We start from the raw sequence: 26,155 nt of genomic DNA, 5'->3' as shown, positions 1-26,155 counted from the left end.
TGACAAACGGGTTCATTGCCCTTTTCTCTTCACTTATGTAGAGAATTCGGAAAGGGAATAAAACAGGGTGAGAGCCATTCCTCTTAGGCGGCCCAATTTGATCGGAAAATGTCGTTCCATTTTCCTCGGCTATTCCCACTGGTCTCTGACCGGTCAGTTTGACGTTCAGTGGAGGTACCCAGCATGTAATAAATACCATATTAGGGCATTATGCCCGTTTTTTTTTTTTTTTTTTTTTTTTTTTTTTCTTTTTGGACATTTTGGCGGGAATCTTTCGGGGCTCGTAAAAGAAACCCTCGGCTCGCAGCTTGCGGCTCGAGGCTCGGGCTCGCACACTCGCAAAATAGCCTCCCCCACCAGGGAACAGTAAAGCTGTCGAGCGATTGGTGCAACAAGTCTAGTGTGTTTTTTTTTCTTTTTGTCGTCTTCGATACCTAGCTCAGTACAGTGATAGCAAGCTAGGAGTCATTTTTATTTGTTTCTGTGCATCAAATTGTAACATTTCCAAGAAGTAAAGTTACTAATTCATAGAATATAATTAAAAGAAACGTTAATCGACGTTTCGATATATCCAACACCATTATAAAGAATGAAAATTTGTTAACTGTCAAAGATGTGAAAAGAGCCGAGTTTTGAATATGATGAGATGGCATTCCTGTGGATCTGACTTGATGCAGAAGTTTTTACAAATCTTTTGATAAAGTTTTCAATATTCTGTCAAGATAGTGCTTTTCGGCAACCTTTCCAAATTGAGCGTTATAATCATTACTGTGTGAAAGCCTCACTTAAAGACTTGTCTGATTGATTTGTTACAATATAATTGTAACTTTTGATCTGTTACAATATAATTAAAACTTCCTAGCCAAAGGTAACATTTTTTCGATCAAATCCTTGATAAACCGATAATTTGTGCGGGAGGCAATCATATCAGTCTTCCTCCACCTGGTCTGAATGGGTTTAACCGGGTGATATCTTCCCCTATTCCAACAGCAAGTCACAAGTGGGATATTCGTGGAATAACCCTGGAGAACAATGAATAATTATGTTATTCCATGCCTTCCCCGCACACATAACGGGTATAAGGAGGACAGCGAACAGAAAAATTCAACCTTGACTGAATTGCAGGACTTGCTAACAGATCTCGTTGACTTCTGCATCAGCTTTTCTAGTCCTTAATGGCCTGAATGGAATAATGTCATTTTATTCATGATATCTCAAACTCTGAGATAAAAGAGGTGTTCATTAAAAGTCAATAGTTCTCGACCTCGGCCGTTTGATATCTATTTTAATTGCTAATTATCATTAGTGTGTTGGATGACTGTTCCCAGATTCAACGGAAGAAACACGATTGTTTCCAACTCTCTTGCTTAGTGTCCAGGGTGTACGCGCCAAAATATGAACGATAGTTTTGAAACGATGGGCTAAAAGTGCCAGAAACTGAAGAACAACTAAAAGCCCGTAAATAAGTAGAAAAGCAAGCCCAATAACGTCTACTCCAAAGACCTTCAGGTCTTTTTGCTGCACCAGAGTCAGTACTATTACCGTCCATAAGGCATTGCTGACACCAAATATCAAAAGGGCTGTGTTTCGCAATTCCACGAGTTTTTCTTTCAGCTCGGAAGTCTGGTCAAAGGCACTTAATTCAGGGACTAGACATGTTTGGCGTAAACCTTCCCAGAATTCATACTCAATGCCGTCGTCCTGGTTGTCCACATCCAGGTAGAGCAATGGAAGACGATCCAGCTCACGCCGCGTCTGACGAAGTTTGATTTGACCTGGGAAAAAATACGGACAATCACACGTTAAGAAGAGACCGACGTTATGTATTTTGTTTTTCTCTAAGAATCTGGCAATTAATGGATACGTTTTTCAGTATATTGCCATAGGCATAACCAACTGGGCGAGCCAGCTTGTAATTTTCTTGAAGCATCACCTAAAACAGTGAGTGAAAATCAGTGAACATGGAAACATGGATCTAGTTGAATTGAGTTCAGGCTCTTGTTCTCGTTTGATTCCGGGTCACTATATCAAGAAGGTCTCTTATCAATTAACTCTCGCTCAGTTTCATCTTATTAGAACTATTTTTCTCCGGATTAGACAAGAATTCTCTTCTTGAGGTGTTTTACTCCAGTTCGCCGACACTAAGTTTCCTTACTTAAGATATTGCAAGTGAAATTTTGTAATTCATATCCAAATGACATAAAAATTGCAGAATGTTTTATGTCATGAAATAAGTTAAAGGCTACCAAAGGTAGATATTTTCTTTTCATGCATGCTCTGAGCATGCAGCAAGTTTCAAGCTCGCGCACAGATGGTGGCCTGGAAAATTCCCTGTTCCGTCTGATCTGTGAGTCAGTAACATACCAATTTCCGTGAGCGTGAGACAGGTTTTTGAAACTTACCTTGATTGGGGTATTGCAGTTTACGAATGGCAAATAAAAGCCTGTTGAAGTGGCCAGGTTTGTGGATGTTAAACGTCTCTTTCAGGTTGTCTTTGTTTATCTTTTTCAAATCTTCCAAGTCGTTGGGTTCTGTATATCCACTAGATTCAAACTTGGGCCAATAATCGCCCAGACCATGCTCTTCCAACCATTCCTGAACGTCTAGCTTTTAAAACAAAACATAATGGTACCAGGATTAAAACTAAACAATTCGCTAAATACTTGCATATAGTTGTATTCAAAATGTTTTTGATATCAAGCGAAATCCGATGTCGGTGACATGATGCAGCCGAAGATTTGGAAGTAGTTAGGTGGAGTAAATACCTAACCGTGCCTTTTTGTTACTCTTAGGTTGCATATAAAAGTCGGTTATTTTCGCCATGGACATTTTTACTCCACTACGTATAATCAAAATATATGTTAGCTATGGCTCGACCAAAATCGCCTGTTATGTCGCCGAAGCTAAGCGTACCAAAACGACACGATTAGATGTCATTGCAGTAATTTCCACGTAACCAGAAGCTGGGAGAACTATGCCACAAGTTAAGGAATAGACCACTTATTCTGTGGGTTTAACGGCGCAATAAACCACGCGGGATGTTGGGAAAACACGGGAAAAGTTTGTAAATCACGAGCCGTTAGGCGAGTGATTTAGCTTTTCGAGTGTTCTCCCAACATCCCACATGAAACATCCCGAAACTGCATGTTTATCGCTAGCGTACTGAGTTCTCTCGTTCCCGCGTAGAGCTGCCATGGAACATAGGGTTTGTAACTCTACTGACCAATCAGAGCGGACGTAGTATGTCAGTTATTTTATAAATCAAAATAACATCTCTTTTCTGGAAAGATTTATATTTTTGAACACAAATAAGCCTTGGGCTTAATATCGAAATTTTAAGACCAATGATAAAAGAATAAGAGTGAATTCGATCCCGGCTTATGCCTTTTTGTACCAGTCATAAGAAACCTTACAGGGATATCCTCTTCGATGTCCAGTCGCGGAATTTTCCTAATATCTCGTAGAAGCCTCTGGCGATGTCCTCTGGTATGGATGCCAATTAGTTGCAGATCCTGTAAGGCGATTAATATTTATCAAAAAAAATTGATTGGTTTGCACAAAATTAAAGCAAGTTTCTTCCGGGTAACGTGCCTGAGACTGTACTGTAACGGTAGAAAGGGAAGGATTTACCATGATCAACGAAATAGTCACGAGGAATGCATAAACTGAAGAGATAACGGCCAACCGATTGTGTGTGTGTACAACGATTTGGCCGGAAAGAAAACCGAAAACGAAACTAACGGCCGCCCTCTGACAAACTTGGACGAGAAATGAAGTCTGAAGAAGCAGTCTGTAAGATAGGAATTAAAGATTGGTGGTTACGGGACGAGAGATTCATCCATGTGGCTTGATATATAATACATTTAATACGGATACTGAAATTAAATAATTCTTCTCGCCCGAAGCTCCGAAAGGCGCGGTTGGGGTACTTAGCTTCACCGCCCGCGCCTCGAGGGGATTTCGAGTGGACCTTAAAAACGTCCTTTTAATTTTATTTTAATTATCTTCTTCATCACGAGACTTTGTAGTTTATGTGTTACCTGTTCACAACTTATTATCAGGGGCAACTGTTGAAAATCTTAAATGATCATTGAGCTCTCTATTACGACCAAGGTTTAAAAAGAAAGTAGTCGGCTTCTATTCATTTTCAGTTTCGGTTTGGGTATACTTTACTGGATATACTTTAATTGTTTCATTGTTGTGGGTTTTGTTTGATTTTAAAACAGCACTAACCTTATCTGTCATTCCGGGTAGAAATCCTGCTGTATCATATCCGTGCTCACGAAAATTGGAAGCGTAACGCTGTGGAACACCAAACCAACTCATCATTAATAAAGTAAAAAGTTAAACACGAACTTACGAAGCCGAAGGCGACTAACATCTCCTCTCTTTTACTCGACCCGGCTTTTTTTAATAAGGCAGTCGTGAGTGTGCCGTGTGTCTGTAAGTCCAGGACAACAGGAACACTTGAGCCAACAAAATATTATGCTAAAACACAAACAATTACCAACTTGATTTTCCCGAAATCACACACAAACCTTCTCAGTGTAAAACCATACCGGCTTTTTCGTATAATTCCATTACATCCTGTTACCTTAAAGTCTCTTGTTAACCACTCTTCCACTGCCAAATTCAGATCGGAAAAAGAAACGTCGTTTTTTAGTGCTGTCATAGGACGACCATTTTCATCTAACAGGAAAAAAGTAAAACAACATGCAGGTACGATTAGGGTGAGGTCTTTTCTATTAATTGTACTCATTTCTAACGGTTCGTTTATAGGACAGCTCAGAAAAATATTGAAAAGACTTGCTCAATAATGCAGTGTTATTTACTGTAGACTGGGCTTTTTATCATTAGTGAGCCTGCATGGGATGGGGGGGGGGGGGCGCACAAAAATCTTAAAAAATATTCACTTCATATCAATTGACCACTGGTCAATCATGACTGCATATCACGCGAAAAATGACGTCATTCATTTAGAGATGCTCACCATCTTGGATCTGTTATCTTCGATCGCAACCTTTTGCTGAAATGAGGGAGAATCCCCAAAATTGAGTATAAAATATCAAAAACCGCAAAGGATGCAATTTTATACTAGAGATGTTTAGCGATAATACCATGAAATCGCAAATGTTCAAATCTCACTGCAAAAAAATCTAGCTTAAAAAAAACAACGCCAAATTCGGGCAAAGTACCCTCTGAAAACTTAGTCACCATAGAAGAGCCGTCATTGACACACGGAAATGTTCCCGATCATTAATGATTGACACTTACATCCCCATCAACTCCTCCAGGAGTAACACTTACCCAATGTTCGAAGTGAGAGGTTCGATCCAAACTTGCGTGACAGCTCAGGACTTTTCATCCTCTGCAGCTGCCCGTCTCCCTTTTCAGGTTGATCGCTGCTTTCCTGGAACATTGATTCCGAGGATGTGATAAGAGTCGATACTGTGAGTGGAACCAATCTTTTCCCTTTTCCCTTTTGCTTTTGCATTTCTCCATCGCTGATTAGTTGACTAACATCGCTTTTTTGAGGCATTGCTCCTTTATGAACCAGTGAATTCGCCGAATGATCCTTTTCAGACGAGTATTCCTCCCGTTTCACTCCATCACCTGCGTTTATTTTCTCTCGTATCAAGCCCTGCGCGTATGACCCCGGATCTGGGCCAATGGATTCACTTGAAGATGGTTTATGGAAGGCACCATTAAGGGAATTGTCTTCATTTATTTCCCCAGTAGAAAGTTTACAAGCTTCTTTCGACTTCATCTTACTTGATGATGTAGCCAGAGATCTTCTTGGAATTTCCTGTGCCGATTGCACAACAATGGTTGGAAACTGATAATTTTGATCCGCATCAGCATTGGCAGTAGCACTGGTATTTTGATCAGCCCCACTCGATGCATTATTCAGTGGGTTTTTGGTGCTTTTCTTTTCTGGTCTTGTCGCCTCCAAATTTTTGCTTGTTTGTGTATCTTCAGCTGGAAGTCGCGGAACTTCCGTAGTCTCTGTCTTGATGAACACCTCTCCTTTAGCAGCAAAGGACGTCATCTCTTTGTTGCCCTTTTCGTCTGATGACTCAGGGACCTATAATTGATCAAAGCTGAAGTTGAATTAAAAGTTTTCATACAATAATCAACACAGTACACCTTAACCTTTCTGTCAAAGTAGCTGTGAATTCTCGCGGCAATGCCCAGGCCACAATGATTCAGACACCCAGGAAAGGGCACTTAAGGGAGATAAAATCTAAAACATTTCCTGGGACACCATGAGCCCGGATTCCTCTAGGAGCTTTCGCCTTCGGTGCTCGTTGATTCCTGGACCTCGCCTGATACCAATCAAGTGAATGCGCATATTTCCTTGTAGCTGATAATGTTATGACAAAGGTCTCGATCAATAACAAGACAGAGTAGCTGGAAAGTCAAAGCTAATATATAGATTTAGGCCAGCCTAAAAGCATAGCTCCTGGACCGGGTTGTTCAGAGCCCGATTAAGCTAACCCAGGAAAAGGTAGAATTTTGATTTGAGTTTTGTAACTTTGCGGTGAGGTTTTCTGTATATTGTTTGGCCTTCTGGTTTGAGTTTTAATAATCACCAAATATATATATATCCACAAAACAAAGCAGCAAAAAACTTTTGTATAGAAGAAAAAGTTATAATTCGGTTAACTTTTAATCCTGGGTTAGCGTTAACTGGCTTCCGAACAATCCTGCCCCGTTTTCAACAAGTTAACCTGCCATGAACCCGCGATCCAATCGAAAACCAGCACGTGATACTGGTCAGCGGATGCCTTGTTTTGACAGATGTCAATTGATCATAACATGGATGTCCAACATCAAAGAAGTACACGGTAAACCAAGGCTGAATGTCTCTGTAAACCTATTAGTTGGAGTATGGCCGCCATGTTGCGCGACTCCGTCGCCGTCGCCGCCCTCGTGCGTACGCGCCCACGAACAATACCGTTAGCCATGATAACCATGAGAAAATCAACTCACGGGTTTTCTTTCCTTTCCCATATGAGTATGGGGCTTCGCTTGGTGGCCCTTCGAGCCGCCGGAGCTTTGTTATAACGCAAAGACTTAAGAAGGGAAAGAACGCAGCTCCGTACGTTTACAAGACAAGGTGAAATTGCATAGACACTTTTTCGTTCGGTATAACTCTCTCAGTTCCTCGCCCGCGCCCACACTCATAAATCCTAAACTAACCTTGTTGGAGGAATTAGTAATTTCTGCTTTAATGCTGGTCCTGCTTTCGACTATACTTCCACGCTTTGCCTTGCTTTCAGTGTGTCTCTCTTCCCCGGTTTGCTGCCTTTGACAACATTTGCAAATTTTCATCAAAAAGTTTGCTATTGGCTTGTACCAGTCTTCTTCTTGTGATGCAGATTTTGCTTCCCTTGTCCCTGATAAGTTATTTTATAAAAAGCAAAATATGAAAGTTTCCTGGAAGTTATTTATCTTTTGCAAAGCAAAACGAGTTTATCGTGTACATTTATGCCCTGGGTTTAGGCCAATCACATGAAAGACAAATTTTAGCATAGGAAAGTAGCTTTGTTTTACACTGTTCCCTCCCCCAAATAGATAAAGTACGTATGGCATATCATTTCCTGGGATATTACATGTACATGCATTTTTAATCCTATTTTGAAGATACAAGGACACATCGTTTTAAAGCCGCAACAGCACAGGGATGGTGCATCCCTTCATTTTCATTGTAAATACCATTTAAGGACGTTCGCGCGAAAATTTTCCAGTCAATAGATTTTTTGAAAATTTTTACTGCAGTCAGATAATGAATTCCTTGTGTCAGAAATGCAAAAAAAATGGGGCAAACCGTCTTCGTTTCAGAGATAAAGCGTATGGAAAACTACTCTGATTCTGAAAAATTGCCGCACGCAATTAAGCATGGTCTACAGGGGTTTATAGTTAAAAATATCGAAGGTGAGTCAACGGAGGCAAACGATCTTAGTCATATTTTGTAGAAGTAAGTCTGTTGCGTAAATGATTCCAAATGTTACCAGCGCTTTCACCAAACTTAACCCTTCAAGAGGCATTTGAAACCATCGCACAGATAAGCGAAGAGCCAAAAAGAACGGAATTCGAAGGTGCATTTTCCAAAAAAATTCAAACTTCTAGTCGATGGATTTTCTTCATTTTTTCGCTTAATCTAGAAAAATCGGTAGAGAAAATGATCCATCAAAAGAAAAATAGGGGTCACCGAATGTCCACGATCGTTAAACCAAGGAAAAGCTATAGCAATGGCCATCTGCCCTATCATTGTCCATTTTGTTACTTAGCGCGCGCGTTCATGCATGACGTGGCGTGTGAATTTGCGTGCGTAGTAAGGATGCGCAGAAACAAGTAGCGCGAACGTCCTTAACGCAGATGCAACTACTTGCTATCTTAAAGAGGAGGCCGGGGTCGTTCGAAAGGTGTATAACGCTATACATCGGATAAATCACTTTGCATTGGGGACTGTTTGTTTTGTTGACACTAAATAGCGATTTATGCGGTGGATAGCTTGAATCGCATACTTACCCCATGATCTGTCCGTTACATTGCAAAGAGAATATATTGTCAGTAACACGTTCCCAGAGGGTAGGCACAGCACATACCACATTCCATGAAACAAACACGTGAACTCGTTGGGATGCAACAGGGCAGCGGCAATAAAGATGCCAGATAACCCGGCCAAGTATAGAGTGCTGATTCCAGCCGGTAGGTGCTGCTCCAAAGACTGGGGTGAGGCTGACTTTGGTTCTAGTGTTGGCATGCCTGTCGATTTTATCTCGTTTGAAATTTGAACTGCTACACCACTGAAAACAATGCACATGATTACAGCAAAAATGAATGTCAGCAGTTTGGACACCCTGAGCTGGAAATCTTGTGACGTGAAGAGGCATATTAAGGTGTATACAAGGATTGCCAGGCTGATAACGACAATAGTAATTATTTCGTTGCCTGCAAGGCCCGAGAACACCATTCCACCCACTATACCCAAAATGACTGTGGATGGTCTGAAAGGAAGAAAAACAAGTTGGTTGAATACAATAAATTAAGAAAAAATACTTATTTTGGTATCTATATGTTTGCACCGTGAACTTGGTGAATGTAGGCATAAGCTTTGTGGAGGAACGGGACTGCCGCGGTAAACATGTCGATGTCATGTTTGCTCGGCGAGTATTTTTGCATGTCTAAAAGTTTCAACGTATTCTTCGACAGTACGATACAAGTGCAGGCACTATTGATCTGTATTTGAGAGATTCGCTCGATAAAATTTTTCCTGTGTTTATGTTCAATAATGTCGACAGAATCTGCTCTGTGCCAAGGGGCAAATTACATCTCCAACGAGTGCGTGTGGACGCCAGAAGCATAGAAAGTAATCATTAAACATTTGAGACTCTACTCACCCAATAAGAGTGGAACAGACAAGACATGTTTGGTAAAGCATAAAAAGAAAAGAAATGTGATCGTTGTTCTTCAAAATCCTCTTCCATTCACTGACAAGCAGAACAAGGTTGGCAAGCGTCGATAACGTCCAGCGACGCCTCTGCTTGTAAAACTCGTTAAAGCTTTCCGGGCAGTAAGTACTATCTCCTGCGGCTGCGCAGTACGTCAGTCGCCAGCCTCGTTCAAGCATAAGTGTACACATCCAGCGATCTTCCCCTTTAAGAAATAAGAGATCATATACAACATAGTTTGAAAGGGTTGTTTGTCAATCTCACTTATGGAAACCCACAGTCACTCACACGAAAGTTTATGACAAATTATTCCTTCTTTTCCTCAAAGCAATACTGCAATGGTATTACATACTAAAGGTCATAAGTAAATATGTTACGTTGTGTCATGATTCTCTTTGCAGTGGTGCACACCCTTGAAATTGATATTGTTTGAATTGTGATTTTCCATCTTCTCAATTCCTCCTGTTATGATGATTTAAGAGTAATCTCATCTTGTCACTTATGCTACTAGGACACCAACCCATATCTTTGGTCAGGAATTCGAAAGCGTGGTCCACACCGGTGGCATAAGTTGGTAACACCTCTCTGACGGCCTTGCACCTGTACAGACTGAAACATCCGGGACTACACAGCACTGAACCGAGTATATGATTTGCAACCTAAACCATGGAATATTGAAAATTAACGAAATAGACAACAACTCCAGAAACAACAAAAACATTTAAATAACCAAAATGACAAGAACAGAATTGCAGATTTAATCAGTTGGAAATAAGTTAAAAATATATATTTTTCGTTATCGTAGTTTTTTTCTCTATCACGTCGCTTATTTTCTCCTGTTCTAAGATCAAAAAGAGAAAGATATCGTTTCAACAATATCTCTAAAAAATTCTTCAAGACTCTTGTCAGGTGGGTGTTAAGTCTATTACATCAGTAGTCCAATAACTTCTATAACTTCACGAGCAGTCCTGCAACTTCTATGAAGAGTTCCAGAAACGCCTTTCAATAGCGATCTTTTTATTTTGGAGAAAGGGCTACACACAAATATTATTATGATATGAACAATATTATTTTACTCTTTTTCCTCGGTGTATCAAATGATGATCATCCACTTGAAAGCAAAAGACTGCTAACCTTCTGAAACCAATGTCCAATGGCATAGTCAAAGATCTGGTACCAGACAACAGGTCCATTCCCCAGGGGGTAGGTACGAGCACACACTGCACCAATTATAGGGTCCTCAATGATCTGGTCTATGAGTGCCTCTACAGATTCATGAGTAAACTTGACATCGGCGTCTGTCGTTAAGATGAAGGACTGTTCATCTTTCACTGGAATGTCAAATGTTGGATTGTTCAGTTTACATCACTTACCTTGAGTTAGACTTTGTTGTGCCGTGGTCAGTCATTTGAGATTATTGTCTGTACTAGGACAAAATGTTAGTCGATCAACTTTTAACCGTTATTAAAGTAAGTAGCATCAAATGGTTCCTGTCTTTCATGGTCCTCAACAAAACTCTTTTTTCGATTCGGTGAATAATCGATAAACAGTTTTCCCACAAGAAAACAGCTGAGACGATTCAGTCGACAGGCTCAAACAGCAGAAAACGACAGATCCAGTGAACTGGGTCTAATGGAGTCATCAATCTTTTCCACCAGCAACGGTTGATTAAGACACCGTTAACCAAACCATCAAAACCTGTTTCCAAAAAATGTTGCAAAGTCTGTTGCCGTTAAAGTGATTGGACCCAACAGCATGACTTTAGATGCAAAAAGTTAGTTTTCTAAAAATCAAAAAGGACCTGAGAGACTTAAAATGTCATTTACTGGACACAGAATCATCCTTACCTCCGAGGAGACCCTGTTTAAAATCCAAAATATAGGACATGTACATCACCTGGCTCCAACGCTTTTGGTTCTTCACCTGCACACAGACGAAATATTAATTCTTCTTACAGAAGTTGCTGTCTTTGTTCTAATTCTGAAATATTTTCCTGCTTTAATTCAGTACGAATTCGTCCATCATGCGGCAATGCTCTAAGTAAAAATTTATTTATACTAGCGTGAAAAGTGACATGTTGATACATTAGTCGTGCTTCTCTCCACAAAATCGCAACCGACTCAGTGAAGTGGCCTTGAGAGATGAAGTTTTTTCTAGCACATGCTTAAATCCTAATCGAAGTCCGAGGATTATTGCATGAACCATTACGTTTGGTCTGGCTTACTTTATTCAGAAGAACGTTATTGTTAAGACTGACAGGCAACACAGCGTTTTGTTCTCTTACCTTAGCATTGTCTTTCAAATGAATAGTAAATTCCATTCCCCCTGGAAGCCTCCATTTAAGCTGCATACCATATGGGGTTTTCATCTTGCTGCATTCAGTAAGACGTACATTTAACGTCTTTTCTACCAGGGAAGCCAGCTTCAATGCATAGCTGTTAAGTACCTCTACCCTGACACATCCATCAAAAAACACGTGTGACTCAAACTGGCGTCCACTTTTCCCGCTGTTTATGTCGACGTCAAGAATGGATCGAAGAAGTTGTTCCATTTCGTAATCTTCCTCGTGATACATTGTTGTGCAGATGAATACTCGGATGTCCCGAGAAAGGTTTTGCTGCGTGACGTGCTCCTCATCGGACGCTTCGTTGCGTCTGTTCAACAATAGATCTTGTTCAAGGCAGACACCTAGAAGACATATAATGACATCATCAGGTAGGCTCTTAGTTATCCTGCAATACACCAGCTTATTACTTCGGCGAGAAATATATCAGCTTATTAGCTCTTATTATATGACAAGATTGGGCTATCTTGCTAGGTCAGGTTTATTAACTGTTTCCTTACAAGAAAATGCTATTCTTTGTGCTATGCAATAAATTATTTTTTTAAGACGCTTGTTCAGCAAAAAGGTTGGATATTGACCTCGTATTTTTTGGTTTTCATGTACCTCGACTTCGTCTTACCCATTGACACGCGAGAAAAGAATCTTAGCCAAGATTTGCCAATCTCGACCTAACACTTAGACAATAACCCATCATGATATGAAAATACTAAGCTGATGCATGCAAATAAAGCACGTCTGCCTACACTAAGCCTGACTTCCGATGGAATGCTGCCCTTCTCCCTGGTTCAACGTCTATTTTACAACAACATTTAGTCCAATTAACCTGCAAGAAAATTACTTCCCATCATTTACACTTCTGAATGCGCATGCGAATAGAGTATTTCTACTCCCTCCTGGATGGTATGTTGGTCCATCGCAGCGTTACTCCAGTATTAAATTCGCCGGTACCCATTATACCCTTGGGTGGAGAGAGGAACATTGAGAATAAAGTGTCTTGCCCAAGCACACAACACAATGTCCTTGGCCAGGGCTCGAACCCGAAGCACTCAATCCGGGGGCGAGCGCATTAACCACCGCGCCTCCATAGCAAACAATACCTCAGTTTAAATTAAAAATCTAAGTGACTGTCGATACATACCATTATAGTCTGGGATCCAGAATAGGTCATGTGCTTTCGCCATAATCATTCCTTGTCCTTTCCACACGTAGTAAGTGATCGAAACGAACTGTGCCACCCACAGAAGCGCTCCCGCTGCGAGAATGTAGATCAGATCGTCTGATGTACAAGGTAAGGGAATGGTGTCTGTCTCGCATATCCCTGTGACATGTATCACGAAGATAGCGATAGGTGTTGCTAACGTTAAAGGGAGAGCATACCCAACCCTCTGAAGGCAGAGTGAGCAGGCAAGCCAACCAAAATGGTAACCAAAGAAGCTAGCAAAAATATGGAGCAGGAAATACACAAATGATGGATTAGATACATTTATGTCTTTTAACCCTGCAAAAATACTGTCCAGCTCAACTATGTTGTAGAGCTTGATGAACATAACTGCAAGGAAAGGTGTAAGAATAAGTTTCCACAGCGAGGAAACAATGGCAGCTTTCCCGCAAGCTGTTCTTCTTTTCACAGGGGGTCCCTGGGTGACACCTTGCTCAGTGTCGCTGTTATACATGTAGTCAGAAACGTCCGAAACTGAACTCCGCATCGTGGCCTCAGGAGCTTTGTTGGCGCTCTGATGTTTGCTTCTTACTTGATGTTTCCTCAGCTTAGGCGACCATGCGATGGAGAGAAGAATAAACGCGATCGGGATACCTATCCGTCCGTACATGTCAGGTGTCTTAAAAGAAAGTACCAATATCATTGATAGTAATATTATTATCATTTTATGATGTCATTTAGACAATTTTAAAAGATATATTTAATAAACTCGAGAAAAAAACTCCTAGAGAAAAATAAAATCTATGAAAGATTCCTTTTAATATTTATTCGGGCATATCAGAAAACACGCATTAAACAAGTTTCTAATTCATGAGGTATCAACCAATGAATAATATTAAGGCAGTGTTGTTTCTTTTCAGAAGAATCTTTTTTTTTTTTTTTAGACAAACGACTGCGACCAAGAATTGCCCTGAATATTGAGACTGAATATTTACAATATGCCAAGAAAGCAAGGATGTACGGGTAAGACTTATATTCTGAAGAAAGGTGTAAAATTTAAATGTCTTAAATCATGATAACAAAACAAACTGGTCCAACATAGACGTTATTCTTCATTGTGCAAGTCATTTTAGATTGAAGACCGCAGGTGGACGAACCTGACTACAGATTAAGGAGTTGGGTTTTCAGTTGACTGTCCTGAAACCAAACCCAAAGTAATCAGATTGGCGAATCACAAAGAACACATACAGCCCAGGCATGTCACTAACACGAAGCGCGGGGGAAAGCGCTACTCACGATTGCTTTCAGTCAATTTCTGACGATTTGTTGCTCTACAACGTCAGTCAATGAATTGACCTCAGTTTACGGGTCCACTCGGCTATCGCCTCGTGAATCCACAGCACTTTGACAATGTTATGACGACATTCATTGTCAATAACAGGACAGACCCATGAAAAAGTGACGTCAATTTGTTTTTTACGATAACAAATTGTCAAATTGTCCGCCCTCGCTCGTTGACGCATTGCATAAACTATAAATTCATGTGTCTGTCTCGTTATTGACAACGAAAATTAGCCAATGATCGCGCGAGAATTTCTGCAGTTGTCGTAAAAAACAGGACAGACGCATGAAAAAGTCACGTCCATCGCCACATTGTCCGCTCTCGCACCATCGCCCAAATAATAAAGTTCATGCGTCTGTCCACTTATTGACAATGAAAAGTAGCCAATGAAGTAAGTAAGTAAGTAAGTAAGTAAGTCGGTAAGTAAGTAAACAATTTATTTAAGTATCAATGTATTTAGCCCACGTGGGCTAATTGGGGACACGCGAGAATTACTGTGGTTATTGTAAAATGGCCTATCGTTAACGTGGTAACTGAATGCAAAACCAAGGCAAATACAAATTACTTCCCACGATCCAAGTGAAAACCACTCTAATCACCGGCTTAGCCATTACCTTCCAAGTTAACAGCGCAATACCGAGTACGGCAATGACAGCAGATGCTGAAAATTTGAAGGCGTGCAACTTGCCACTTGTTGTGTGGAAGCGTGATCTTGATGATGTGGCTTGCCATATCGACGGAACCACAGCTAGACTGCACATGAGAAGTACAATGACACTGGGGTCTACTGGTAAAACCGCCAGTCCCACTATGGTTATATAACAAAGGGACAGAGTTTCCAGGAACCCACCAATCAAAATCTGCAATTGCGAGTGACATTGAGGAATGATTAATAGAAGCAATGTAAGGAAAATGACAAGTTGAAAGCATAAGAAACAATAACAGCAGCAAATTTCATGACTAGCCGCAGGTGACTTATTAGAATTCCAGAAAAAATATGGACAAAATTGCCAAAATTTTCCAGTCGTTGCTATGATTGGTTGATCCTAAACTGCAGAGCTGAATGAGCTGTCATTCAAGAATTGACGTTTACTTCGCAAAAGTGTTAGAGCGATGCAACATTTCAGGCCGGATTTTTTTTTTTTTTCAAAAAAGTCAACTGGAAACTTTTTAATCCAGATGTCGACCAATCGACACGGCTGCAATATTGTATTTTGCTGCGAGACAAGTTGGTCACAAACGTAGTAATACGCACAATTATCTGTTTCAACTCTCAAAGCAACGTTGTTGCGAGACAAGTTGAAGAAAAATGTTGCCTGTATTACCGGACCTTAACGAAATATTTCACTACTCACACAGACGACACATTAAAGAAATCAGTGTATATGCCAGAGAACAGTTGCAAAAAGCAACGAACAGACAATGTTATAGATGTGAAATCCAGTTTAAGTTTCATCTTTAGACATATAGATTACAATCCAATAAAAGTCAAAAGTTTAAACATTCATGGCCAATGTTGTATTCAGAGTGATAATTGTTTTCTTAAATGCATTTCAAAATGATACCATGCGGAAAAAGCAAGCAGTTTTTACTTGGAAGGGATACCCATCGATCAAGTCATTTTTTGTTTAACCAGCGAATAAAACCTATGCATTCTATCAAACACAAAAACAAAAAGGTAATTAGAACTTACCAAGATAAATCCTTGTTTTGTTGGCCACGGACGAGTCTTCTTTCTTAAATTTGTCCAAGTAGCGCTAACTAAAGACACGAGTTGAGGGATCATTAAAACCAGGACAAGCATTAATATGGAGGCTTGTTTGCTTGTCTCTACAGAAGCATCTCCCAGAGCACTTGTCTTAGTTTGATTTAAAGCTTTGAACTGCTGTCCTAGAACCAGCAGACAAATCTTACTGGCCACCACGCAGAACACAACAACTGAGAAAACGAGCACGGCCGTTAGCCATTTCAAGACGGTGAAGAACACGTCGATAAGTTGACCGCCATTTTCAAGTCTGCTGCTCGCATTTGATACTGAAGATTCAGTTCTTTCCAAAGTGTATCGTTTTCGATTGTGATCAGCTGACAACTGAGCAAAGTTTTCGTAGTTGCTTATCTTTCGAGACATTCTGAATCGTATCTTACACTTGTCTTCTGTGCAACACAGGCATCCAAGCAGCCTCCAAAGATTACAACAACTTCCTTGTTCTTCCTTGTTCGTGGCCAAAGATTTCAGACCTCCGCCAGGTTTGTTATAACTGGATTATTCTAATCTCCCCCTCGTTGCTTTGAATGGATCTCTTCAGCTTCGTGTGTCGGAGAACTGAAAAGCCCCTTTGGGACGAATAAAGTAGGCACGTATGTATGTGCCACAAGATAATTGAGACGTACCAAAATACGGTATTTTTGTACGTCTCAATTATTTTGTCGGCTGGCTTTACGTTTCTGTGGTAACCATGTTCTCAACATGGATATTGAGAGTATTCAACCTGAGTAACATTTTTAACTCCTCTTTGAGTTCACTTCCCTTCGATTATTTGGGTTTCAGTAACTATTGTACCCTTTGAGAGAATGGTGGCGTCAGCGTGTCTGTCTTCTGTAAGCCTACATAAACATCCACTCTCTTGTTATTATGTATCTGATGAGAAAAAAATTAAAAGTTTCGCCCGGTTTCCTGTTATAGTTTCTCGACGGGAGACCAAGTAAAATTACTTAGTAGGCGCCACCAAAAGGAGACCAAGATGCTTCCAAATCATGCAACTCAAAGACCAACAAAAATGAACCTGATATTGTTAAAATCTAATTCATGTTTCTTATCTTTGAGTTTATGTTTAGTTGACTGTTTTCCTCAACATCACGAATTTCTTTTTGACGAAGCCAAGGGATAAGGTTGGAAAAATAATGAACTGTAAACCCATATTTGGTCAATAGTTTTCATAAACAGCATGATTTTCTTTTTGGCAAAGTCTAGGAAAAGAGTTAATTTTGAATCCATATTTTGTTATCAGTTGGCAAGGCCCAGGGCAAAGCTAAGGTGGGAAAATAATTAAGCTTAAGTGTCTAATCGAGAATGAAATTTCATTGCTTTACCTATTTGTGTCTAACTTCCATTTATTTGCAAGTTGTGTTTAATGCAAACTTGCAATTCCATAATGTATAGAGGATAGTAATCAAGACAATGAAAGCATTTTTACGATGACTGAAAGATTTAAAGTGATTGCAATTCTAGTGTCGAGCCCACACATAAAGTAACATCTTATCTGAATATCAAATTCGAATGAGAGGAACCGGGCGTAAATAAATTTACGAGCATTCAAGTAAACCAAGATTAGCGGGATCAAGCTGCTTTCTTCTTTCTACACAAGCAGCTGGAATAAAATTTATCCCACTGTGCGCAGGCGAGAGGAAGGTTAGCCATATACTTGTTTGACATTTAAGGACGGTGCCCACTAAATACAAAGGTTTTTGCGCCAGGTTAGGACCTTGCGGAAAAAGTAGATCTTTGCAAGGGCTAACGGAATCCACAAAGAAAAAAGAAGATAGCCGCGCATTTTTTCGAGATACTTAGCCTTAAATCTCAACAAAAATGCTGACATCGGCATTTTTCTGAAAATAGAAGGAGAGGATATTTCTTCACAGCTTTCTTTAGAATTCACCATTACATACAGAAAAGTAAACACATTTATTAAGATCTGAAAAGTACATGGTAAATGGTAACGTAAAAACCATTTTTGGTATGTTTTTAATGACAAAATCGTTGCAACAGCACTTTTAGCCTGTCTAACAGCCTTCCTCTGTTTCAGCTAAAATACAGTCTAAATATCTTTTGTTCACAACCAGAAACTAATCACCTGCTGAATAGGCTTGCCACTTCCATTTCATAACATAAAATATAGGGGTAACCACGCGTTTTTTAAAGTTATTGATCCTTTTTTAAACTTTTTACGGTGCCTGTTACATTTTTTCCTGTCACCTCCCCAGTAAGTAAAACATTTGCGTATCTCGCACTTGTTTTGCGCGCCCACTACGCCATCTGCTGGTACATGTTTACGGTTGGATTTCAGTATAATTTTCGACAGATAACAGCTAGTTTTTCAGCTGGAAGACGTTAACAGTTAGTGGTTAGCGATATGCTGCTGTTCTGGTGTTCCTCGTTTAAGTACAGGTTCATTAAACTTGATTTGGTCACAATAGGAAAATTTTGCTTTCAATTTAGTCGAGTACTTGGTAGCGTAGTTGATTGCATCATGACAACCCAGCGCGCGCGTGGCGATTAAACCATGCCTTGCGTGATGCACAGAACGTGCGCGCACTAACAAAAGTAGGCACCGTCCTTAGGGCCCATTAACCGATTCATGCGCGCACTCGCGCGCGTTGCTAAGGAGGTGAAATTTCACTTCCGGTCATTTACGTCAGCCTGAGCGCGGAAATAAAAACAACTCAAAAACTAGATGTTTTTCTTTGTGTTTCGCAAAATGCAAAGTATAAAAAGTACAGGCAAATACAAAATAAGAGAAATAGAAAGAGAAAAACTAACTCCGTGTGGCTTTGTTTGGTCTTACCGAAGTGCGCTGGTAGTTTAAATTGCGCACGCGCTGATAGGGTAACTTCTAATAGATATCGGGCGCACTTCCGGTTTCTTTAAATGCTAAAGGAAACGCGGTTTTTCATTAAATCCAGCCTTTTTCGACGAATTTCGATTAAAGCCAACGCTGGCAACATAGCTATGCATTCCTTTTTCGAAATCATGCTTTTTTCAGAAAATTACGAATTTTTCAATATTTTGAAATGCTCTCAAAATCTGACCTTTTAGAAATGAAACAAAATCGAAGCATAGCGTAATGAGGATTTAAATTAAAATATTAAATCAATGAAAAAAATCCCGAGAAAGTAATTTGTTTGGGAGCCTTTGCATTTTTTCTGTATTAGTCACATGACCATGGGCGTGGCCTGATGACGTCATCACTAGTGTTACTGATCATGAAAAAGTTGAAACACATGAAATAACTCTGAACTAACTAATAATGACGAGGTTATATGAGACTAAATTTTCCTTAGCAACGGCTCGAAAAGATCGGTTAATGGGCCTTGACTTGTTTTACAATGTAGCCCGCTGATAAAAAGATGAACGAACAAAAGTCGCTGGATTCACAAACACAATTTGTGGTCTTTGATTTTTTGATTGAAAGTAACGCCTGAAATTTCTTTATTTCGTTTGTAAAATAGGAAATAACGGCTTTGAGTTCTCGAGAGATTTATAATTCATTATGCTATGTCACAGTGTTATCAAAATGCTTAACAAATCCATTTTAGAGAAAAAAATATATTGCCAAGAAAATATACTTTTTTATTGCAGAGAAATGCCCAGCATTGAGCAGTGAGTCAGCCATTGGGTAGCTTGGATTTAGTAAACGATAATACTCAAAGAAAGAAATACACGTAATATTAAGAATTTAGGTTCAAGATTCTACCTTCCAGGTGCCGCTGATCACTCCATCTTAGCCACGTCTCTAAGTCATCAAAACCTAAATATTATCCAGAGGAGGCAGAAAAGAAATTTCATTAACAATTTTGGGCAAAGTCCTATATCTGAAAATCTTACCCGTGTGTCCGGATCAAGGAATACTGAGAACAGTGAGGGGAAAAAATCTTTAATTCCCGTCCCAATCGTTTTAACATTGCAGTTTTAATTATTTATAAACCACCACTAAAATCAAAAACCTTAGTTTGTTTCCATTTCCGATGTTTGTTTTGTGAGTGAGATCAAAACATGTTTGATCTTTTCCCTTATATTACGTTGACGTTCTCTGCAAGAGATCTATAGCACAAGTTGGTGTAAAATTTCCGTCTTGTATTCATCCTGACACTGCACCAAACCAAACAAAAATCACCTCTGTACGGTCCTTGGCTTGGATTTAGTTCCGAAAGATTTTAGGAAATAAAGGGTTACAACGATTTTAAAGCCTACACTTACTGTATTCAGTGGCTGCAAACCTTCATGATTCTTGGATTTTCTTTGTTACTAGCACGTTATTTCATCTCAGGTTTGTATTTAATTCAATTGATACAGTCGCATAATTTGCATAAGGCTCAAATTGGAAATGTCAGGTGTACGGGACAGGAACATCTTGACTTGATTGGACATCAACATTTCGTCGAAACACGACAATTTAAATCTTAGTTAGACATTGGCAGCCAGTATTAAGTTTTAGAAACGAGGGTAAAATCTAATCTATTTGGGGACGAAGCATGAAGAAAGCCCTAAAGAAGTTTTCTTTCCTGACAGTTTATCCTCAAAAGAGTGGAATATTCATTTGCTTTAGTTTAACTACTTTTTAAACAAAAAATTCAAATTTAAGTTGCTTTTTTGTGCAGTAGTTAAGTCTGTTATTATTTTTCCGATTGCGTTTCGACTGTTATAAACTAACGTTATAACCAGGTGAAGTTGCGTGAACTGTTCACGTCACTTCGTGTTGGACGTTTCTATGTAGTGAGGCAGTGCTGTGGCATCAGTAAACATATATATAACATCGTGTTTAGCAAATGAATTATCGAATTGTAAGGATGAACCGGAAAACCGCCTGGCGAGAGAAGGCGTAAATGAACTGATGTATAACAAACACATTACAGAAAGCTAAAGTTTCTAAACAAAGCAAATGCGGAAAGAGGTGAAAGCCTTACCTCTACCCACCTCGAAGGTATAGCATTCCGATTTGAAACTAAAAATTACAACAACTGGTTATTCTGTCCAGACAGACTTCAGATCCTTTGCAGAATAGGCTTGGAAATGCTAAACGATTACGCTATTGCTAGTTATTTTCTTGTAAATGTGATTTCGTAAAAAAGCAATAACTAAATTTATTGATAGAGACTGGCCTAAGCGTGCTAGTCCGGCCTCCAAAAGGTGATCTTCTGTCACAACTAATCTTTGTGCACGCAGCTGGAGATCTCAGCGACATGTAGTAGAAGCCCTGGCATTAGTCGATCACATTCCCTTGTCTTGATATAAACAATCGTTAAGACTTTCTTATTAGAAACTGCAGTTAAACCAAAACATATGCAGCACCTAATTACACGAAACAGACAGACGAAATAAGAATTTTCAAAATTATTTGACTTCGCCCACTCCCTCAATTCAGTAAGCCTTCCCTTTCTAATAACGTTCCCCCTTGACTGTCTCTTTTTTTAATAAGCGCCCCAATTGTATTAAGTGCCCCCAATTGCCCAAGTGACGTACAAGACATTGGCATAAAACAAAATGTCATGAACTAGGCCAATAGGCGAGTGAATTGTGTAGTCTGCTTTCTCACCTGAACGTAATGTTAAACAAACTGAACAAGCAAACGGTATGATAACTACAGTCGAACCTGTATGAGTATAACGGCCCTGTATTAAGCGGCCACCCTCTATTAAGCGGCCAGTTTTCAAAGTCCCGATTTTTTGCTCATACAAACGCTGTATTTGTTACCTGTATTAGGCGGCCACCCCTATTAAGTGGCAGCGGCCACCCTGTAGCAGTCCTATATGTGTCTTTCTTTGCTATTTTTACCTGTATTGAGCGGCCACCCTGAACGTAACAAGTATGAAATTGAACATAAAAACTATGAAATGACGGAATGAGATATTTTGTTGTGAGCTGTAAGTCATAGAAATACAGTGCTGTATACCGTAGGAGAGTACTGAGGACAATTTATTGCACAGTACTTTTACACAATATTACTTATATTATACCGTTAAGTTACAAGTTGGCACTGAACCTTGTTTAAAGTATCCATTGCTTGAAAGATTGTTGATTGTCTTATTGTTTCCTTGCATGAAGTGTTTTTGTATGCATACGCCACTAAAATTGACACTAGACCACGCCCAGTGAGTATTTTTAGTGATCCTGTATCAAGCGGCCACCTGTATTAAGCGGCCAGTTCCTCATGTCCCGAGGGTGGCCGTTTAATACAGGTTCGACTGTATGAGACTGTGACACCAAATGTTACGGTCAGTCTTGAATTACCACGTCAGTTGTTGTTCATTCAAATACTTCATCACATCCGACGCCGGTTTGTGCAAAAAAACGAAATAAGCGCCCAGTGACTAATAGCCACACCCTCTCCGACGAGTCTCCTCGATCCCTTGACCTACAAAAGGGAAATAAGCGCCCCGGTTCTAAATTGAATCATTACAGTACAGAACCACAGCCAGAAAAAAAATTATGAAAGAGGTGCCTCACATGTTAAAGTAGTGACAGAGGCAAAAAAGACAAAGATTATTGAGGCAAGAGCCTCGGCCTTCCTGTTACTAGCTACGGCCCTGCAGAATATATTATACAAGGTCCTTTTTTCAGCTGTATGTCGGATTTAGTAAACGATAATATTGAAAAAAAATACATATAATATTAAGAATTCAGGTTCAAGATTCTACCTACCAGGTGCCGCTGATCACTCCATCTTAGCCACGTCTCTAAGTCATCAAAACCTAAATATTATCCAGAGGAGGTAAAAAAGAAATTTCATTAACAATTTTGGGCAAAGTCCTATATCTGAAAATCTTACCCGTGTGTCCGGATCAAAGAATACTGGGAACAGTGAGGGGAAAAAATCTTTAATTCCCGTCCCAATCGTTTTACCATTGCAGTTTTAATTATTTATAAACCACCACTAAAAACAAAAAGCTTAGCTCGTTTGCATTTCCGATATATGTTTAGTGAGTGAGATCAAAACATGTTTGATCTTTTCCCATCTATTACTTTGACGTTCTCTGCAAGAGATCTATAGCACAAGTTGGTGTAAAATTTCCGTCTTGTATTCATCCTGACACTGCACCAAACCAAACAAAAATCACCTCTGTACGGTCCTTGGCTTGGATTTAGTTCCGAAAGATTTTAGGAAATAAAGGGTTACAACGATTTTAAAGCCTACACTTACTGTATTCAGCGGCTGCAAACCTTCATGATTCTTGGATTTTCTTTGTTACTAGCACGTTATTTCATCTCAGGTTTGTATTTAATTCAATTGATACAGTCGCATAATTTGCATAAAGCTCAAATTGGAAATGTCAGGTGTACGAGACAGGAACATCTTGACTTGATTGGACATCAAAATTTCGTCAAAACACGACAATTTTAATTTTAATTAAACATTGCCAGCCAGCATTAAATTCTAGAAACGAGGGTAAAGTCTAATCTATTTGGGGACGAAACACGAAGAAAGCCCTAAAGAAGTTTTCTTTCCTGACAGTTTATCCTCAAAAGAGTGGAATATTCATTTGCTTTAGTTTAACTACTCTTTAAACAAAAACTTCAAATTTAAGTTGCTTTTTTGTGCAGTGGTTAAGTCTATTAATTTTTTTTCCGATTGCGTTTCGACTGTTATAAACTAACGGTATAACCAGGTTAAGTCTCATGACCTGTTAGCGTCACTTCGTGTTGGACGTTTCTATGTAGTGAGGCAGTGCTGTGGCATCAGTAAACATATATATAACATCGTGTTTAGCAAATGAATTATCGAATTGTAAGGATGAACCGGAAAACCGCCTGGCGAGAGAAGGCGTAAATGAACTGATGTATAACAAACACATTACAGAAAGCTAAAGTTTCTAAACAAAGCAAATGCGGAAAGAGGTGAAAGCCTTACCTCTACCCACCTCGAAGGTATAGCATTCCGATTTGAAACTAAAAATTACAACAACTGGTTATTCTGTCCAGACAGACTTCAGATCCTTTGCAGAATAGGCTTGGAAATGCTAAACGATTACGCTATTGCTAGTTATTTTCTTGTAAATGTGATTTCGTAAAAAAGCAATAACTAAATTTATTGATAGAGACTGGCCTAAGCGTGCTAGTCCGGCCTCCAAAAGGTGATCTTCTGTCACAACTAATCTTTGTGCAAGCAGCTGGAGATCTCAGCGACATGCAGTAGAAGCCTTGACATTAGTCGGTCACATTCCCTTGTCTTGATATAAACAATCGTTAAGACTTTCTTATTAGAAACTGCAGTTAAACCAAAACATATGCAGCACCTAATTACACGAAACAGACAGACGAAATAAGAATTTTCAAAATTATTTGACTTCGCCCACTCCCTCAATTCAGTAAGCCTTCCCTTTCTAATAACGTTCCCCCTTGACTGTCTCTTTTTTTAATAAGCGCCCCAATTGTATTAAGTGCCCCCAATTGCCCAAGTGACATGCAGGACATTGGCATAAAACAAAATGTCATGAACTAGGCCAATAGGTGAGTGAATTTTGTAATCTGCTTTCTCACCTGAACGTAATGTTAAAGAAATTAAACAAGCAAACGGTATGATAACTACAGTCGAACCTGTATGAGTATAACGGCCCTGTATTAAGCGGCCACCCTCTATTAAGCGGCCAGTTTTCAAAGTCCCGATTTTTTGCTCATACAAACGCCGTATTTGTTACCTGTATTAGGCGGCCACCCCTATTAAGTGGCAGCGGCCACCCTGTAGCAGTCCTATATGTGTCTTTCTTTGCTATTTTTACCTGTATTAACCGGCCACCCTGAACGTAACAAGTATGAAATTGAACATAAAAGCTATGAAATGACGGAATGAGATATTTTGTTGTGAGCTGTAAGTCATAGAAATACAGTGCTGTATACCGTAGAAGAGAAAAACACAATTCATTGCACAGTACTTTTACACAATATTGCGTATATTATACCGTTAAGTTACAAGTTGGCACTGAACCTTGTTTAAAGTATCCATTGCTTGAAAGGTTGTTGATTGTCTTATTGTTTCCTTGCATGAAGTGTTTTTGTATGCATACGCCACTAAAATTGACACTAGACCACGCCCAGTGAGTATTTTTAGTGATCCTGTATCAAGCGGCCACCTGTATTAAGCGGCCAGTTCCTCATGTCCCGAGGGTGGCCGTTTAATACAGGTTCGACTGTATGAGACTGTGACACCAAATGTTACAGTCAGTCTTGAATTACCACGTCAGTTGTTGTTCATTCAAATACTTCATCACATCCGACGCCGGTTTGTGCAAGAAAACGAAATAAGCGCCCAGTGACTAATGACCACACCCTCTCCGACGAGTCTCCTCGATCCCTTGACCTACAAAAGGGAAATAAGCGCCCCGGTTCTAAATTGAATCATTACAGTACAGAACCACAGCCAGAAAAAAAATTATGACAGAAGTACCTCACATGTTCATGACAAAGTAGTGACAGAGGCAAAAAGGACAAAGATTATTGAGGCAAGAGCCTCGGCTTGCCTGTTACTAGCTACGGCCCTGCAGAATATATTATACACGGTCCTTTTTTCAACTGTATGTGTTAAAATACTCTTGAAACTTCCTGAAATTTGCTCGAGGATGGTATCTGTTCGAGTGTAAACCTATCGCAACGGAAGATGTCCAGGAATAAATACACCAGTATATTTTTCAAGCCAACTTGAGGTCAAGCCTCGATAAACAGGCCTTTTTTATCCCGTCGTAAGCAGAGTTTGTTTGAAATTTAAATTTATCATTTAACAGGAGCCATAATCGGGGACCATAATCCCCGATTATGGCTCCTGCATTTAATCAAAATCTGGGTGAGCAAAAGATCGATCTCAATTATTTTCTGTTTAGATAATGCAACTTCCAAGAACGATTTGAACTTTGCTTTACGGATAAGATACCCTTCTTTGGTACAGACCAATAATTTTCTTCAACGTTTTAGGCGTTTGTGGAAATTTTGCTTGTAACATGTGTAACGAAATTCAAGTTTCTTGGACCCTTCTTATATCTATCTGCTATAATTTTCATATTATTCTCGATTTTCTGTACTCTTAATAATCCAGAGGGACTGCTTGTTAATTAACCAGCATCCTCAGGCGAATGAATGGAATTAACTG

At 39.6% G+C, this 26,155-nt stretch overlaps 1 protein-coding gene across 3 annotated transcripts; it reads right to left on the bottom strand.

Annotated features, from left to right (window-relative positions):
* Positions 1-453: 453 nt before the first annotated feature.
* On the bottom strand, positions 454-24,447 carry LOC110064684 (uncharacterized). Of its 3 annotated transcripts, none has more exons than XM_089283355.1 (20): positions 23,927-24,447; positions 22,720-22,769; positions 20,985-22,432; positions 19,775-19,828; positions 15,997-16,637; positions 14,918-15,163; positions 12,941-13,640; positions 11,743-12,146; positions 11,306-11,381; positions 10,593-10,789; positions 9,979-10,117; positions 9,408-9,663; positions 8,536-9,014; positions 7,204-7,400; positions 5,308-6,085; positions 4,595-4,689; positions 4,234-4,302; positions 3,414-3,512; positions 2,403-2,607; positions 454-1,775 (listed from the first exon to the last, which is right to left on the bottom strand). In XM_089283355.1, the coding sequence occupies exons 5-20, from the start codon at positions 16,429-16,431 to the stop codon at positions 1,303-1,305; spliced, it is 4,848 nt and encodes a 1,615-aa protein (XP_089139481.1). In that variant the 5' UTR covers positions 16,432-16,637; positions 19,775-19,828; positions 20,985-22,432; positions 22,720-22,769; positions 23,927-24,447; the 3' UTR covers positions 454-1,302. The 3 variants fall into 3 exon arrangements, with proteins under 3 accessions (XP_089139481.1, XP_089139479.1, XP_089139480.1); XM_089283353.1 differs by lacking the exon at positions 23,927-24,447 and adding an exon at positions 23,219-23,302; XM_089283354.1 differs by lacking the exons at positions 20,985-22,432; positions 23,927-24,447 and adding an exon at positions 23,219-23,302.
* Between the last annotated feature and the right edge of the window lie 1,708 nt (positions 24,448-26,155).

This window comes from Orbicella faveolata, unplaced genomic scaffold (assembly GCF_042242905.1).
Source record: "Orbicella faveolata isolate gen_17 unplaced genomic scaffold, um_ofav_v1 contig_12, whole genome shotgun sequence".
Lineage (NCBI taxonomy): Eukaryota > Metazoa > Cnidaria > Anthozoa > Scleractinia > Merulinidae > Orbicella > Orbicella faveolata.
The sequence above is the reverse complement of the archived record's forward strand: the minus strand, read 5'-3'. Positions and strand labels throughout refer to the sequence as shown.

Bases quoted from the DNA above. Each gene is read 5' to 3' on its own strand.
- LOC110064684 (XM_089283355.1), bottom strand. From the start codon at position 16,431: ATGTCTCGAAAGATAAGCAACTACGAAAACTTTGCTCAGTTGTCAGCT. The intron at 11,382-11,742 runs GTAAGAGAACAA...GTCTGTGTGCAG, and splicing joins ATTTGAAAGACAATGCTAAG to GTGAAGAACCAAAAGCGTTG. The intron at 1,776-2,402 runs GTAAGTTTCAAA...ATTTTTTCCCAG, and splicing joins ACTGCAATACCCCAATCAAG to GTCAAATCAAACTTCGTCAG.